Source organism: Monosiga brevicollis, genomic scaffold, assembly GCF_000002865.3.
Source record: "Monosiga brevicollis MX1 MONBRscaffold_17 genomic scaffold, whole genome shotgun sequence".
In the NCBI taxonomy this organism is placed as follows: Eukaryota; class Choanoflagellata; order Craspedida; family Salpingoecidae; genus Monosiga; species Monosiga brevicollis.
The window spans coordinates 167,028-182,355 of NW_001865054.1; the positions used below are offsets into that span (position 1 = coordinate 167,028).

Below are 15,328 nucleotides of genomic sequence, written 5' to 3' on the forward strand. Positions count from 1 at the left end.
CAAAAGCAGCAGTCTTCAATCCAGACACAACCCAGTCCGAACTCGTGTGCGCAAGTCCTGGATGGTAGGCCCTCAAGGCGGACCACGAACCCTTCACATGCAATCCACGTGATGCATACCAACGCCTTGCAGCAGCTACGCTGCAAAGTGTGATTTTTGACATAAGTACCTTGACCGGATTCACAAAGTGTCATGGATATTCTTTTCCTCCTGTGCCTGATGACCTTTTTTTTGACTTTTGTCTCTGACTCACTCTCACTCTCTCTCTGTCACTCTGTCTCTCTCTTTAATCTCACCAATTCGTGTGTGTGTGTCTGTGTGTGTCTGTGTGTGTGTGTGTCTGTGTGTGTGTGTCTGTGTCTGTGTGTGTCTGTGTGTGTGTGTGTGGTGTGTGTCAATTCAATCGTCCCTACTGAATTTTGTTTGGGTTCGTGTAAACAACCAGCAGTCCTGCTACTGGCTAGTTGATGCATACAATTTATCATAACAGTTTCACTCAGAACCCCGGATGCCAGACACTCACTGGGCATAACTCTGAGGCTCAGTCTATCCCACAAGCAACCTGACCCATGACGAGACTGTTGTGCCCTGCAAACTGATTGATTTTAAAAACGCACAACACAACAAGTGCAGCTCCAACAATTTTGCAGTTGTCAATCAAGAGCTTGCTTTTCGTGATTCTCGCCTTGAGTTGTCTCCGAAGAAATGAAGATGTGCATGCCAGCTGTCCTCTCGGCATGACAGCAATGGTCAACAAGCGGTTGAGACCAAAAAATGTCTGATATAAATTAGTCGTATGATAAGGATGGATGTAGAAATTTCGTGATAATAATATTATTATGCTCTAGGAAAGGGATGGTGCGCGATCAGCAGGGCGAACTGGGGCCAGAGGCAGAGGCTGCTTGAGCCAGCTTTGTGTGCAAAAGCTTGTAGAGGCGCGTGCCCAAATCTTGGCCCAGGTGGTGTTGCAGCTCGGTGCGGGAGGCAGCAGCCAACTTGGGCAGGGCAGGAAAGCTGGAAAGGAGGCGCACGGCCTTGACCTGACCTATTCTGCCTCGAAGAAGCCGAACGACGCAGCGTCGTGAAAGGCACAATGTCAGAACGTATGACAGCGTGGCATCGATCAGAAGGCAATGGGAGAAGAAAAGAGCACATGCAATCAAGTGTGAACATACCCGTGCAATAATTTGACTGCACCAATAACGGCCCGATCATGTTGCCGAGGTCTGTCTTGGGGGGCGCAAAAGGCCTTTTGAGCGCACCACTGGCGGATATACTCGGCCACCTCGGCCACGTCACTACAATCAAGATTGGAAAGGAATGACGCAAACGAGAACCCTTGAGCAAGAGCATCGGAACAACACGCTCCGCCCCAATGACACCAAACAAGCAAACGTGTGTTCAAGTCGCACTTGAAGCGCAAAATGGCGACCGCCGGCTCACGGCACAGAAGGTCGGTTCGGAATTTAGTGGCTTGTGCACGGCACACTGGGGTGGACAGGTCCAGAATAAGGCGCCGGTGGTATACATCGAGCCGCGCGAGCAAGCCTGGTGGGATGGCATGACGTTTTGTGCAAATGAGCAGGGATGGGAGGTGGGGGGGACGTGAACGCTGAGTGCGTGGTCTGGAGTTGGCGATCCTTTGGGGGGATGCGGAGCTGCACGGGCTTTGAGCAAACCTGACAAGTGAGCATCTCCTTCACAGAGATCAGCGTCAGTGAGGAGAATGGCGGCACCTCGCTTGGCTGGAAGCAGCAAGTGAGCGGCCAGGTTGTCCTTGAGCACCATCTTGCAGTCAACTAACAGTAAAGCCACCAACAACCATCCTGCATCAGCACATTGGACATCATGTGCAACCGATGCAGAACATAATTTTCGCACCGTACCATGGCGGAGAGCCGGAAGAAGATCGTGGTTGCGCAAAGCTGTATGCACTTGGAGCAGACTGCTGCTTCGACCCTCCGATCGAGGCGCCGTTGCCCGGCGTGCCATGGCAAGGAAAAAGAAGAGAAAAAAAAAAGAGTTTCACAGCCAGCTGTCAGCCATTTGCACAAACCCCCTCCCCATTCACAAGAATGGAGCAGCTAGACATTGGAGCAGCTAGACACTGGAGCAGCTCGACACCATCGACACCATCGTCGCCATCCATCCGCGATGCAACAGTCGGAACGGTCGGGCAACAGATATAGAAAGCAGTGACTTTCAACGGTCGAAAGCCGTCGGCGCTGGAAAAGTGTGACCAAGTGTTACATCTTTTGCCCGCTCGTGCTGGACATTCCAGAGATGACAGACGTCAACGGCATGTGTGAGATCTGTTACACTATTAAAAGGGGCGGATAGTGCAACGCTGGGTGGGGGGGCGGTGGGTGGGAGCCGCCTGCCTGGGGCAGAAATGGCAGCGGCTCATGATAAATTTCCTCGAGATGATCGGGAGGGACAGGAGGCTCAGAAGCAAAAAGGCAGAGCACGGAAGGTTAGCCATCTGTCCACCGTCAGAAGGGCCAGATAGTACCGGACCCTCTTCACGGCATGGCATGTCCATAGACATCTACATCGACATGTACATGTAGTAGCAACAACAATGCATACACACACATACACCTACAAACGCGACTCTCTGAACTCTCTCAAACTCTCTCTAAGTCTCTCTCAAACTCTCTCAAACTTCTCAAACTCTCTCAAACCGACCAAACCAATTTATCTAACCCTCTCAAACTCTCTCAAACTCTCTCAAACTCTCTCAAACTCTCTCAAACTCTCTCTCAAACTCTCAAACTCTCTCTCTCTCTCTCAAACTCTCTCTCTCTCTCTCAAACTCTCTCTCTCTCTCAAACTCTCTCTCTCTCTCATCTTGGACTGGACCGGACCTGGGACCGGACCGTCGCGCACACTCGAGCGGCAGTTGTTTCTTGATGCAGGGCGGCGGGTTTGCTTTTGGGTTCTTTCGTCCTCTGCCTGAACTGGCCGAGACCTGTGCAACAGGCAAGTCCCCCCTTTTTGGCAGTGCGATCAAGGCAAGGGATAGCAGTGAGGTTGGAGCAATGCCAGAAAGATCGGAAAAGGCGGGAACGTCATGCTTGTACCACCACGGGCAGCCGTTTCGGCACATGCCTTGGTCAACCAATGGCCTCGTCCTTGTCTACCCTAGCCAATGTTCATTCCTTCTCCTCACCTTCCTCTCTGCTTGTAGTTTGAGCCGTGGTCGGTGCGGGTGCCCTTGTGAGGCACTGCTCGTTGTCCACTTGGTCCAGCAAACCAAGCGATCACCTTAAAACACACACCCACACAAGCCTTTCCCGTCATCCCTCGTGGTCGGCAGCTCCGTGCTGCCCGTCTTTTTCTTCTCTGTCCAGGCGAAACCCCCCTTGCGCCATCCACCCTTATGTTACCAGCCATGAGCAAAAGCAAGCAGGACCGCAAGCTTTGTACGTGCCGCACAGCCTGTTTGTTGCGCCAAGTCAGCACGCTATGGAAAGCTGTACACACCGGCCAGACACTCACCACCGCTCGTCCATTCACCTAATCAGACGATGCTGTCAAACGCGGCAATCGAGGCCAGGTCGAAAAGCTGCTCGATGCTGGTGCCGACCCTGCTGCTCCGGTTGGCAAACACGGTAGGCCCATCTCACGCGTCAAGCACCAATCAATCACCAATCAATCCCATTCTTTGCCAAGCATGCCAAAGTTTTCTAGCATGACAAGCCTCGTGGGTGCTCAAACACGCTTTTGGTCCCTGATCGCCGCCTCCTGAATGATCACAGGCCGCACAGCCATGATGAGAGCCACCGAAAAGAACTACGCCGAAATTGAGTTTTTGCTTGCCCGCCGTAGCAGCTCAGCCACCCCTTCGCGTGTCGACAGCACCAACAGCACCCAATCTGGCCTCAACAGTACGTCTCGAGCATCTTCCAGGGCATCACCAATCCCCCGCCCAATGGTTGCGCCAGGTCCTGCTGGGCCTCAGGCACTTACTCTCACGCACAACCGCCGCATTTAGCCATCAAACCATCCTCCTCAACCAAGCAGGAGAAGAAGACGCGCGAATCAAAGCGCTCGCAGCGCAACTCAGAGTCGGACGTTGAAGCCCTCGGTGTCTATACAGAGATTGGTAATCAGACCGCAACACTGCGCAAGCCCCTTGACGATGGCGAGGTGTGTGCCCCTTCCTCGCCTTTGACGCAACTCACTTTCGCTCTTTGCCATGCGTACGAGGCATACGAGGATCTATCATGCCATCGACGCGGCCTGCTAGCCCATTTTCTGTCAGCACACACCACTAACTTGCTCAACTTAATTGCCACGGCATAGAGCTACCTTGATGTGGAACAAACCAGAAAGGTTGATGAGGATGGCGATGACACACCGCTGTATGCCAACGATGAAGTGGATGCGCCATCCCCGGAGGCCGTTCAGCGATCCCAATCCACGAACAGCATGGGACTGCCCCCGCCCGTGGCCAAGCGCGAATCCATTTGTGAGTTTTTCCACGTCTTCCCATTGTGCTGACGTCATCGGCTAGCCCTCACCCCAACTCGCAAAGTAGTAGGCATGCCTGCCGCCACGGCCACCGGTCAGCTCGAGCTCAACAAAAAATGGGAACTTGATCGATCCAAGATTGTACTCGTACGTGGCGCGTTTGTTTGTTTGTTTGTTTTTTTCGTTCGACGTGACTTGCCATGGGACCAGCGTCAGCCCATCTCATGTTTTCATCGCTGCGCGTGACTTTGAGTAGAAACAAAAGCTTGGTGAAGGCCACTTTGGCGTCGTTTATGCTGGTGAGGCAAAGAAAATCATGCCGGACCAAGCCGTGACGCCCGTGGCTATCAAAATGCTGCAAGACTCCAGCTCCGAGGCCACCAACGATTTTATGAAGGAAGTCAAGATCATGCAGACCATTGATGGCGACCAAAAAATTGTCCGACTCTTGGGTATTTGCACTCGCGAAACACCGTTCCTGATGGTGTTGGAGCTGATGGCCAAGGGTGACTTGAAGACCTTGCTTCGCAACTCCCGCCCCAAAACCTCAAAGCCGTCAGCACTCTCCCCTCGCCGCCTGGCCCTCATCGCTGCGGACGTGGCCGATGGCATGGCTTACATTGCCGGTCTGCGCATTGTGCACCGTGATCTTGCCGCTCGCAACTGCCTCGTGAAAGACAACTGGGAAACTCGCATCGGTGATTTTGGCCTTGGTCGTGACACTTATACCAGCGAGTACTACAAGATGCAAGGCTCCAACCCCCTACCCGTCCGCTGGATGTCCCCGGAGGCCATTGAAGATGGCGTCTACACCACACAATCTGATGTCTGGTCATATGGCATTGTCATTTACGAGCTCGTGACTTTTGCCAAGATGCCCTACGCTGGATTGAGTAACATGGAGGTCGTTGAACGCATTACCGATGGATACCGCATGCCCCAGCCCAAGGGTATGTCGCCGCGATGTTTTGTCAGACCTTTCAACACGTGGGCCCAACCTCACCGCAGCACCTCGTCTCACACTCTCTTCGACTTTATGCCTCGAATTCCGTCCTTGACGCAGAATGCTCGGACGAATTCTACGCGCTCATGACCCGCTGCTGGGATGAACCCGAGGATCGCATCAGCTTCAAGGAACTGCATGAAAAGGTACATGGCATGGGATGCCACCAGTCTTGTTTCGTGGTGGTTTCATCATGACGTATTGGCACACATGTTGCTCATCAGACACTTCTTCCTCACCGTTTTTGTCGCACGACCCAGTTTACTGCGCTAGCGGCGACGCTTTCTGATGAACCCATTCGCAAGCAAAAGCGCAACGGCAGTCGCGAGCCCACTTCACCGGGTGTTGACGATGTGGATGCCGAACCTGAGGCAGCGGCATCGAGCCCTGCTCCACCTGCAACTGCAATTGCAGGCAGCAGCGATTATGAGCCACCTCAAGATGCTTCACGTACTGGTGCTGGCATGCCGGCCCAAGCAGGGGGTGGGGATAGCGATGACGAAGACACGGTTCCTTCTGCCTATGGCGTGCATTATCAGACACAGTCAAGCGCACAGGACTCTGCCGCCAATTCAGCCATGTACACGGACACGAGGCTCCAGGGACTCTCGAATATGCAAGCAGCCATTGCCAAGGCTCAGGAAGAATCGGAGGTGCAAGATATTGTCCGAACGAGTGGATCAACCTCAACTCTACGCTCACGTCAAGCCCAAGAGGAGCTGGCCCTGCAGGTCGACACCAATTCCAACGTCAAGCCCCGTGACCATCGTCCGTCCTTTGGTGCCGCCGCTGCTATGCGCAGCCAATGGGTAGGTTTGGTTTGTTTTTTGTTTTGTTTTGTTTTTTTGTTTCTTGTTTTTTTTTTTTTTTTTCTTTGTTGAAAAAAATGAGAGTGGAGGGTTTGAAGCAGAGGCATGCACACTTGCTGTTTTGTCTCTTGGTGCAAGGGTGGTAGGAAGGAAGAAGAGGTTGGCTCTGGTCTTGTTTCACGAACTTCTCCCCATCATGTCTATAGGAAACCATGGCAAAGGTAGAAGAGGAGAAGGCTAATGACCCAGCCACGGTAGCTGCGCGAAAGCAGAAAGAAAAGGCCGACAAGGACGCTGCAAAGTTGGCCCGCAAGAAGAGCCGCCGCCGTAGTAAGGGTGTCGACGCTTCTCAGAACAAGGATGCCGTGGCCATGGCTCAAGAAGAGGCCGCTGCCAAGGCTGCGACAGGCCCCACCCCAGCAGCAGAGGGTGCGCCAGAACTGGTGCGCAGTAGCGAAGGAGTATTGGACTCGCTAGCAGCTGTCAGTCGGGCCACAGGCACGTCCTACGATGCCGGAGGCACTGAAGTCGTGCCCTCGCGCAACCACTTGGCCAACGACAATTCGCGCACGGCTGCGCAATCAGCCATGCATCGCGAGAACATGCGGCGTCAAGCTTTGAAGGACATGCAAGCTTGGATCGACGCCGTAATCGGCGATTACACTGAGGGTGAAACCCTTTATGAGGTACGTGTGGCCATGGGGAGCGAGGAGGAGGTGGGCACACGACGCAGGTCTCAAATGATGCGCAAAGAACAAAAATGTTTCTCGCCCTGACACATCTTCGATGCCATCCGTTTGAACCTGCAGATTCTCAAAAGCGGTGAAGTGTTGTGTACCATCATGAACAAGATTCAACCCGGTGCCATCCAAAATGTTCACACCAACCCCCGCTTGGCCTACTACATGGTTCGTGCATCTTGTTGCTGATATTGGCGCCGCCCCCCGCCCCCCCTCCCCTTCCTCTTTTTCCTTGCCGTTACACTCACGTTGTCTTCCTCCACTTTTACCCGTGACTTCTGTTTAAGATGGAGAACATTCAATCCTTCCTGGCAGCCGCTAAGGCTTACGGTACGAGGCTTTTTCGTCGCAGGCCGCCTCGACCTTCTCGTGCCTGCCTAAAGCGCCACCGCACAGCATCCCGGCTCTTCTAAGTTTTCTTTCGTGTTTTTGCCGGGACCGTCTGCAGGGCTACGTGATTCGGAGCTTTTCATCACAGTGGATTTGTTCAATCAAGGCGATATGCAGATGGTGGGTTCTGACCCGCGACAAAGCCTCCATCCCTTTGCTTGTGCCATGCTGTGATGTCTCACGTAGTCTCGTCGCGTACTCTTAGGTCGTCAATTGTCTCAGTGCACTGAAACTAATGGCGGAAGCCCGCGGCTTTAAGGTCTAAAGGCTGGACCCGATATCTGGCTTTTTCAGGCCCTTTCTCCGGAGCCGTTTCGTGGGGGAGGTCTCTCCTTTCGTTTGTTGTTTTTCCATTTGAGGTCGCTGCATTTTCTTCCGCAGAGCCCTTGTTGACTTTCCTGTGCGCTGTCATTTTGAAACTATGGTGCATGCTGATTGATTGGCCGCTTCTTTGGAGGGATCCTCTTCTCTTTTTCTTTTTCTTTTCTTTTTTTCTTTTTTCTTTTTCCTTCCTCTTTTTTCAGCCTGCGGTTCGCGCTCTAGCGACTAGCTTCAGGCACTTCAGGCGCGACATGTGATCGTTGAGTGCCACGTGCTTGTTGCGTGTGTGCCTGTTGTGTTCTGCTTCTGCATTGCACCCTTTTAAACAGCACGGGTCTGCTTTTCGCAGTCAGCCCTCTTGGCGTGATTGCTTGGCAAGTCGTGTGGCTGTGGCCAGTCACAGCTCTTTCTTCCTGCTATCTGATCCCTGCCTGTCTTCTACTCACCACTCGTGTGAGCTCTTGCTTCATAATTGTGTTGTATCGTCCTGCTAATTGCCTCGCCGTTTTTTTTTGACCGTTCAATTTTATTGATCAAATTTCAGCTGAAAATATCGGATGTAAAATACTTCTTCTTGGTCGCCGCATGTGTTTGTGACAAAGGAAAAAAAAAGGTCCGTGTTTGAAGTTGATGCAGAAAAGATTCAAGATAATGAAGTAAACGCCTCTTTGGTTCAAGAACCATGTGAATGGCTGATAGCAGTACATGCAGAAGAAAGTTGTATAAAAGTAGTGCTGAAATTCAATTTCGACTCTGCTTCTGCTTCTTCTTCTTCTGCTGCATTGGGGATTTCCAACGACTGCCAGCTCGGTCGAGGACCTGCCGCCATGGCTGAGGCACGGAACCCGGACGTACGTAGCTCACTTTGTTTGCTTCCCGCTGGGATTGGTTGGTTCGAACTGGGCTGATGCCCTTGGTTGGCGAGTTGGATGGTGCCATGCTGAGGTTGAAGGGACAGGCAGACCTGTGCGCTGCACTGGACTTGAACTCACGAATTTCGCCCTGTGCGTTGGCAGGAATCCGTCTTCTCGCGGACAGTGCTTCAGGGCCACACGTCCTTGTATGTGCTGTGCAGATAGCTACGGATTGTTCTCACCCTTGCCCCACCTTGTCCTTGCCCCACCTTGTCCTTGCCCTGCTTCCAGCTTTACACTTTTTTTAATATACTCACTGGTCCCTGGTCCGTTGCGATTCCGTCTCGTCCTGTCACATGTGGAACGACCAGCAATCTGCCGGCCATGCCCTCACCTGTTGAGCGCCGTGGAGTACGTGCGCCTGGCATGCTCGCTTCAAAAGCCGTTACTGCCATAATGCACGATCAGGCCGAAGCTAGGCTCATTGACTCATGTACTGCCCTGGGTTCGCCAGGAGTTTACAACAAATTATTTCCGCCGCAGTTCAGCCCAGGACGTCGCCAGTGAAGCCAACTCGCCCGGTGCGCCTGCACGCCCTGGTTTGCTTCTTTTCTGTTTTGGGGTGTTGTTGGGCTTTTTATTTGTTGTTGTTGTTTTTGGTTTTTTTGCGGGCAGCGTATGGTGCTGCTTGCCCGCTTGACGGGTCTTGTCTTTGCTAATGTTGTGCTGCTTGAAACTTCATCTAGCGAGCATGCCGGGCACGCCAAGTTCCATGCGACGCGGTGCGCTTATCTCGCGCGCTCGCAAGGCCATGTCCAGCCTTCAGACCATGTCTGCCTCCCCATCCGACGGTGCGTGCTAAAGGTCTTGAATGATTGATGTTTTTGCGTACCCCACTGTTCCTGTACTTGGCATGAGCCTCGGATGCCAATGCTCACACCCCTCGCGGGTTGACGTGCGATTGTAGGCCTTGATGCAAGCTTTCACACTCCCACGGGAACACCGGTGCCTGGCTCCTTTGCCACATCACGCACCCCAGCCCAAAACGATGAGGATGACGAACAGTCTGTAACGGTGGCGACGCCCTTTGTTGCACCATCGCTTGTTCCCGACAGCAACCTCGAGCGCAGCTTGCAGCGCCTCAACCGTCCAGCGCCACTGCAAATGCAACGCAAGCCTCTGGACGATGGGTTGGCCACCTCCATGCTGGGTCTCCCGCCAGGCAGTATCGCCATTGCTCGCCAACAAAAGCAGCAAGGCAACCTATCGCAAACCTTTGACCAAAGTCAGTCAACTCTCTGCCCTGACTGACCGACTTTGTCTCAACTCACTCCATCCCCGTGTTGCTTGAACTTTAGATGTCAGCAAACTAGACATGACGTCAAGTCTCATGATGTCCCAAACCCTGAGCTCGCGACGCTTTGAGACCACCACTGGTGCAGGGGCTAATAATGCAGGCCATACAGCTCTGTGGACCGACCTTGCACGCAACTTTGCTCGCCCTTATCACTTTAGCACCGTGGCTCGCGACGTTGAGGGTCTGAAGCCCTGCGCGGTCTTTCTGCAGGTCGGGACTCGGGCGGGCGGCTGCGCAACAGCCTTTTGGGCTCTAAACATATGGAGCACACACACATGGCTTGCTGTATGCTCAGCTTTCGTCTCTACACCTGCCGCTCGACAATAGGCTCTTGAAGAGGTCATGGCGGCCCTGGCCAAGAAGGCCGGTACCCTTGAGGGTTCGGATGCTGACGTGCAACTGGCCATTCTTCGTGAAGAACGCAATTCGTGGCTGCTCGTGGATCAAGTCGTGCGCCTTCACATCGACGGAATTCCGGTACAACACGTCTTTTTGGCCAAATCATGATGCCATCCGATATGAACCCATCCGTTGCTCACCTCATCTTTGGTGCTCAATGGCACTGATTATAGAGTGTGGCACCACCGACCATGCAGCCTCAACTCTTGTCGCAACGTGACTATATTCGGCATGCCATCAACACCGATGAGGCCTTGCAAATCACCTTCGCCTTGGTGGAATGGCTGCAAGGCATTGCTGCCCGTGACCTTCAGGCTTTCACCGGTAACGCTTGGCGATGCTGTGGTGCTCAAAATAACAGTGCGCGTACCAATGCTGTGCTCACTGCAAATGGGTTTGATGGGGTACGGGGGCTGCAGCGGACATCATGTACGAAGCCAATGATATTGGACCCACGGCCACGCTGGGTACCCTCCGAACGGTCTGTCATCTCGGCATCGTTGGCAGTCGGGGCTGTCGGGCTCATTTTTAATTTCTAATGCTTGCATCTGGTGCTCTGCGGTGACTTGAACGGTAGGGCAAGTCAAGCTTGCCGAACGGCAAACCTCTCGCAACCTCGCTGGATCCCGATGCAGCTTTTCGCACCGACCAGAACTTGCATCCTGAGGATCAGGAACTTTTGAACATTTTGCATCAGAAGGTGCGGCTCTTGGGGTCCTTGGCCTCTTGGAAGCCCTGCTCAGTTGAATGGTCAGGTTTCATCACACCCCTTGGTGCCATGGCCTTAATCGTGATGTTTGTAGGTTTTTGCACTCGTACGTACGGGCAAAGTGGACAAGGCTCTCGAATTCTGCCGAACCTGCAACCAGCCGCTGTTGGCTTCCTGCATGCTTGGTACGTGTGCTCAATTCACCATGCATGGCTGATATGCGGCTGGACGGCTTCTAAGCGTCCATCCGTTTCTGATGTGCCGCCATCAAACCTGAGTTTGATTGCATTATTGTTGCTGCCTATTCTGTCACGTTCAACCTATTGAGTATCTGCTTTTGATTGGCTTTCCTCCTTTTTCGCACCCTGACCCCAGGTGCACAGCTGGTCCACGATGAGAACGCATACACCAGCACCATCCAGGCTGACGTGACCGGCAATCCCCAACGCGAGTTGTTCTTGGTGGGTCGCATCGTTGTTGGCGTTGCTCGGTGCAAGGCCGGTTTACAACGCATTCCTCGTTCTCTCACCCCCATTTGTCAAACCCAAACCTCCTTAGCGCATGTGCCGAGAGATGTGTCGCGATGAGAGCTGCCCACCTTTCCTACGAGCCATTGTTGCATCCCTGTGTGGTGCCACTGAACCGTTGCTCGCGTATGTGTAACTTTGGCCGTCTATTCACTTGTTGCACATGTTAACTCGCCGCTGCTGTGTTGAGGACGACAGTCTTCACCGTGTCTGATATCTGCGCCCACTTCGATTTGTCTACAGGGTTTCACAATCTTGGCACGATTCCCTGTGGGCTTATGCAACAGCGCGACAACACCAGATGCAGCAAAAGGTAGGACGTTGGACCATTGTTCATCCCGTCGTATCTCGTTTGCGTTTCTGATGTGCCAACTCTATCGACGGACTTATTCCAACTGCACTGCAACTTTTACATCGTTGGCTCAGGCTTTGCATAGCCGTGACGTTCAACTTCCTACGCTCCGCCAAAGTAAGCTGCAGCAAGCTCTGTTCATGTCGTTGGCAGACGCCATGGCTTGATCTCTCTGCATTCGTTGACGCCACGAAATGTGAACATGGCGCAGCCACCGGTGCCAGCGATCAACGAGCCCTGTTGAATGAGGCAAACTCGGAAGTTCAGTCCCTCTCGGTACGTCATTTCTGTGCACGAGCTGCCCAGCGGTGCTGAAGATACTAACCCTGTATGACGAACTGTCACTCGATTTAACCAGGATATTTTTGAGCAGCTTGCCGCCATGGAGGATGCCAATGATTTTCATCATCGGGTTCAAACGTTACTCATTCTGAACGACATGGCGGTGTGTGCTCAGTGTTTGGTTTCATTTTTGGTTTTTGGTTTCCCGTGTTGTTTCGTCGTCTTCCTTCCTTCCTTTCTCTCTCTCTCTCTCTCTCTCTCTCTCTCTCTCTCTCTCTCTCTCTCCCTCTCACATCGGGAAAATGCGCAACGAAATGGCAGGGCTTGGTTCGAGTGATGCAGCACGATATCACAGCACAATTCGTGACTCGCGAAGAAATTGTTCAAGCCGATGATCTTTTGGCTTTGGCGGAGGAAGTCGTTGCCGACCGCGGCGACCCCGAACTCTTTGCGCAATTGCGCTTCATGGCAAGCCTAGTGGTGCTCTTGCGCCGTGCCGAGGCAACCAGTTCCCGTCTTGCAGCCATCGACCAAGGTGTAGATACGCAGGAAGTCCGCGATGCAGCCAACGACATCTTGGCTGCCTATGCGCTCTATCTCATGGCTCAGGTGCGTTGATGATGTTGAAATGACGTTGCGCTATGAAAGAAGTGCTTGGTGAAGCTGATGAATAGTGTTGCTTTGATTGCAGCGAGAAGTGGAGCCCCTTCATACGTACTTATCTGAAGTCTACGACGAGGAATTGCAAATTCTGATGCTTGCGGGCTATTGGATGGTACGCCTCGGACCACTTTGACATTGACACATTTGTCTTTCATCCCCCCAACACACACACGCACACACACTGTTCTTTCTTCGTTTTTTTTTTTAACTCTTCATGCTGTTGCGGCTGCTGCTGTTGTTGTGATTGTTGTTGTTCTAGCACGTATCCGACCATCAGAGCCAGCTTCGTTGCCTGCATGTGGGCCAGGAGTTTGGCTTGCCTGTGGCATCAGCGGCACGAAGAGTGGTGACTGTCTTGCAAGAACGAGACGCTGGCGCCGATTTGCCACAGCCTGAAGGCGATGAGTTTGTAAACGACTTGCACGACACCGAAGTTGCAGTGTTTGCGGGCTTGCAGTGGCTACTGGCAGAGCCTGCCTTGTACCCAGATGCACTGCGCGAGGTCAATGCTGTCTTGCGCCGTCTCATTGGTATGTGAATTGTATGCATATGGCATGTACCCGTCGGAGCAAAGGAAGATGTGATTTGACCTCATGCTGTACCTGACCAACGTCTTCAACTGTGCAGCTCGACGAAAGATTGCAGGTGCCGAGACCCTACTGCAATCTGTGCCCCCGGCGCTTTTGGAAGCCCTTGCGGTGCGTGTTGGCTCGTCACTTGCAGGCTCTAGCTGATCTCGGCTGGCACACCACACTAAACAAAATGTTTTCATTTTCTCAGGATGAAAGCACGCCTCAGCTTGCAAACTTGCGGAAGGAGCATTTTGCACTCAGGTCAGCGTGACAGCCGTAGGCCAACGTTTGAGGTTGCGTTTGTGGTTTGTTTTGTTTTGTTTTTCTTCTGTTGTTTCACTACGGCTTCTCACGATTTCCCATCCGCTGTTGTGCTTGCCAGTGTCTATGTGCGCGCCCTTGCGTCTTTTCTGGAATGGAGTGAGGTTGTGTTGCGTGGTGCCCCCCAGGCCCCCCAGGCCCTGGATACCAATGCCAGCTATTTGATGCGGCTAAACCACGACACGATGCAGCACCATTATCAGCAAGAGCTCACACGATGGGAACAGGCCTTTGATAGCACCACCGAAGTACGTGATTTCTGAACAGAAATCATGGAACCATGGAACACATCATGACCGCACAGTGCTTGTCCAGATTGAACAACGCCTGATCTTTTCCGCACCCATGCATCTTATTTCGCATTTGCTTAGCGTACGGCTTCACTCTTGATGAACGTCCTTGACTTTCCTGGCTGTTGGCTCGTCGATTTATTCCCGGTTGGTTTTTGAAGCCGGGTCAAAGCCTCCTGTCCCTCCCGTTCAGTTTGCCGAAAGTCAGGATGACTCACAAGCAACACGTGCCTACTTGAACAGACGGCAGATGAAGATCAGCGGGCCGAGCAAATGAGGCGCTTGCAGGTGGTTTGCCTCCCCGAAGTGTGCGTCATGCTGCAGCGCGTACTAAAAGAGGCTCGGCGCTTCCGCGAGGTGAGACCCATGTGCTTGCGTTTTAAACCCCAGCCCTGGCCCGTGGCTGTGACTCATGCGAGACATGGTACTGTGGCGCTCCTTGACATTTAGTGCTACGACTTGGCCAATATGGTGGCCTTGAATTCGAACAACCTCTATGCTGCCTTTGCTGCCAACAAGAATCGTTTGCTTGAATTTTTGGCCAACATGCGCCAAGTAGGCGTCGCTGTCCTGGAAGACAGTGTCGCCAACGATCCCCTCGCTTGCTAGATCTGAGTTCCGCCGTTGGATGAGTTTGGTTCCAATCTTGAGGCATCTCCCCTTCCCCTCTCATCCACTGTTTCTGCTGAGCGTCCTTGGCAAGCTTGCCTGCACCAACCAATCTACGTGAAGAAACAGTCGGGTTAATTACCGACAAAAGTTGTCTCGTTCCACAGTCCCTCATACCCTCCTAACTGTGAAATTTGTTACACTTCCACATAGCGCTGCCACACACATGCTTGACGTTCGCGCCAATGGTCACTTTTCTCTCTCCTCTCTCTCCTCTCTCTCTCTCTCTCTCTCTCTCTCTCTCTCTCTCTCTCTCTCTCTCTCGGTCTTCCTTCTACAACGTGCCGGTGAGCCAGCGAGTCTTGGATTGCGCGGTGTTCTCCGTCCCATCGTCTGCAGGACACTGTCAAGATGACCAAGGTCAAGCGCACGAAAAAGTTTGCGCTGGTCAAGCGCATGCAGTCTGCCAAGGACCCGCAATTGTATGTAGGCCTGCGCGCTTGCTCCCGTCTCGCGCCAGGCTCGTCAAGCGACTTAACACCGGTCAGACCTCACTTTAACGGGCTTGCATGACAGGATGAAAAACAAGAAGAAGCAGGCTGAAGACGCCAAAAAGGAAAAGAAGAAGACCGTGCGGGCGAGGAGATCCGTCAT

General features: G+C 53.0%; 1 protein-coding gene across 1 annotated transcript; it reads left to right on the top strand.

The window, feature by feature from the left end:
- Positions 1 to 3,772: 3,772 nt before the first annotated feature.
- On the top strand, positions 3,773 to 8,281 carry MONBRDRAFT_37833 (uncharacterized protein; the record flags this gene model as incomplete). Its single annotated transcript, XM_001747425.1, has 7 exons — positions 3,773 to 3,890; positions 4,520 to 4,623; positions 4,733 to 5,426; positions 5,540 to 5,625; positions 5,704 to 6,288; positions 6,495 to 7,004; positions 7,943 to 8,281. 7 exons carry the CDS (start codon positions 3,773 to 3,775, stop codon positions 7,994 to 7,996), a joined length of 2,151 nt encoding a protein of 716 aa, XP_001747477.1. The 3' UTR covers positions 7,997 to 8,281.
- Between the last annotated feature and the right edge of the window lie 7,047 nt (positions 8,282 to 15,328).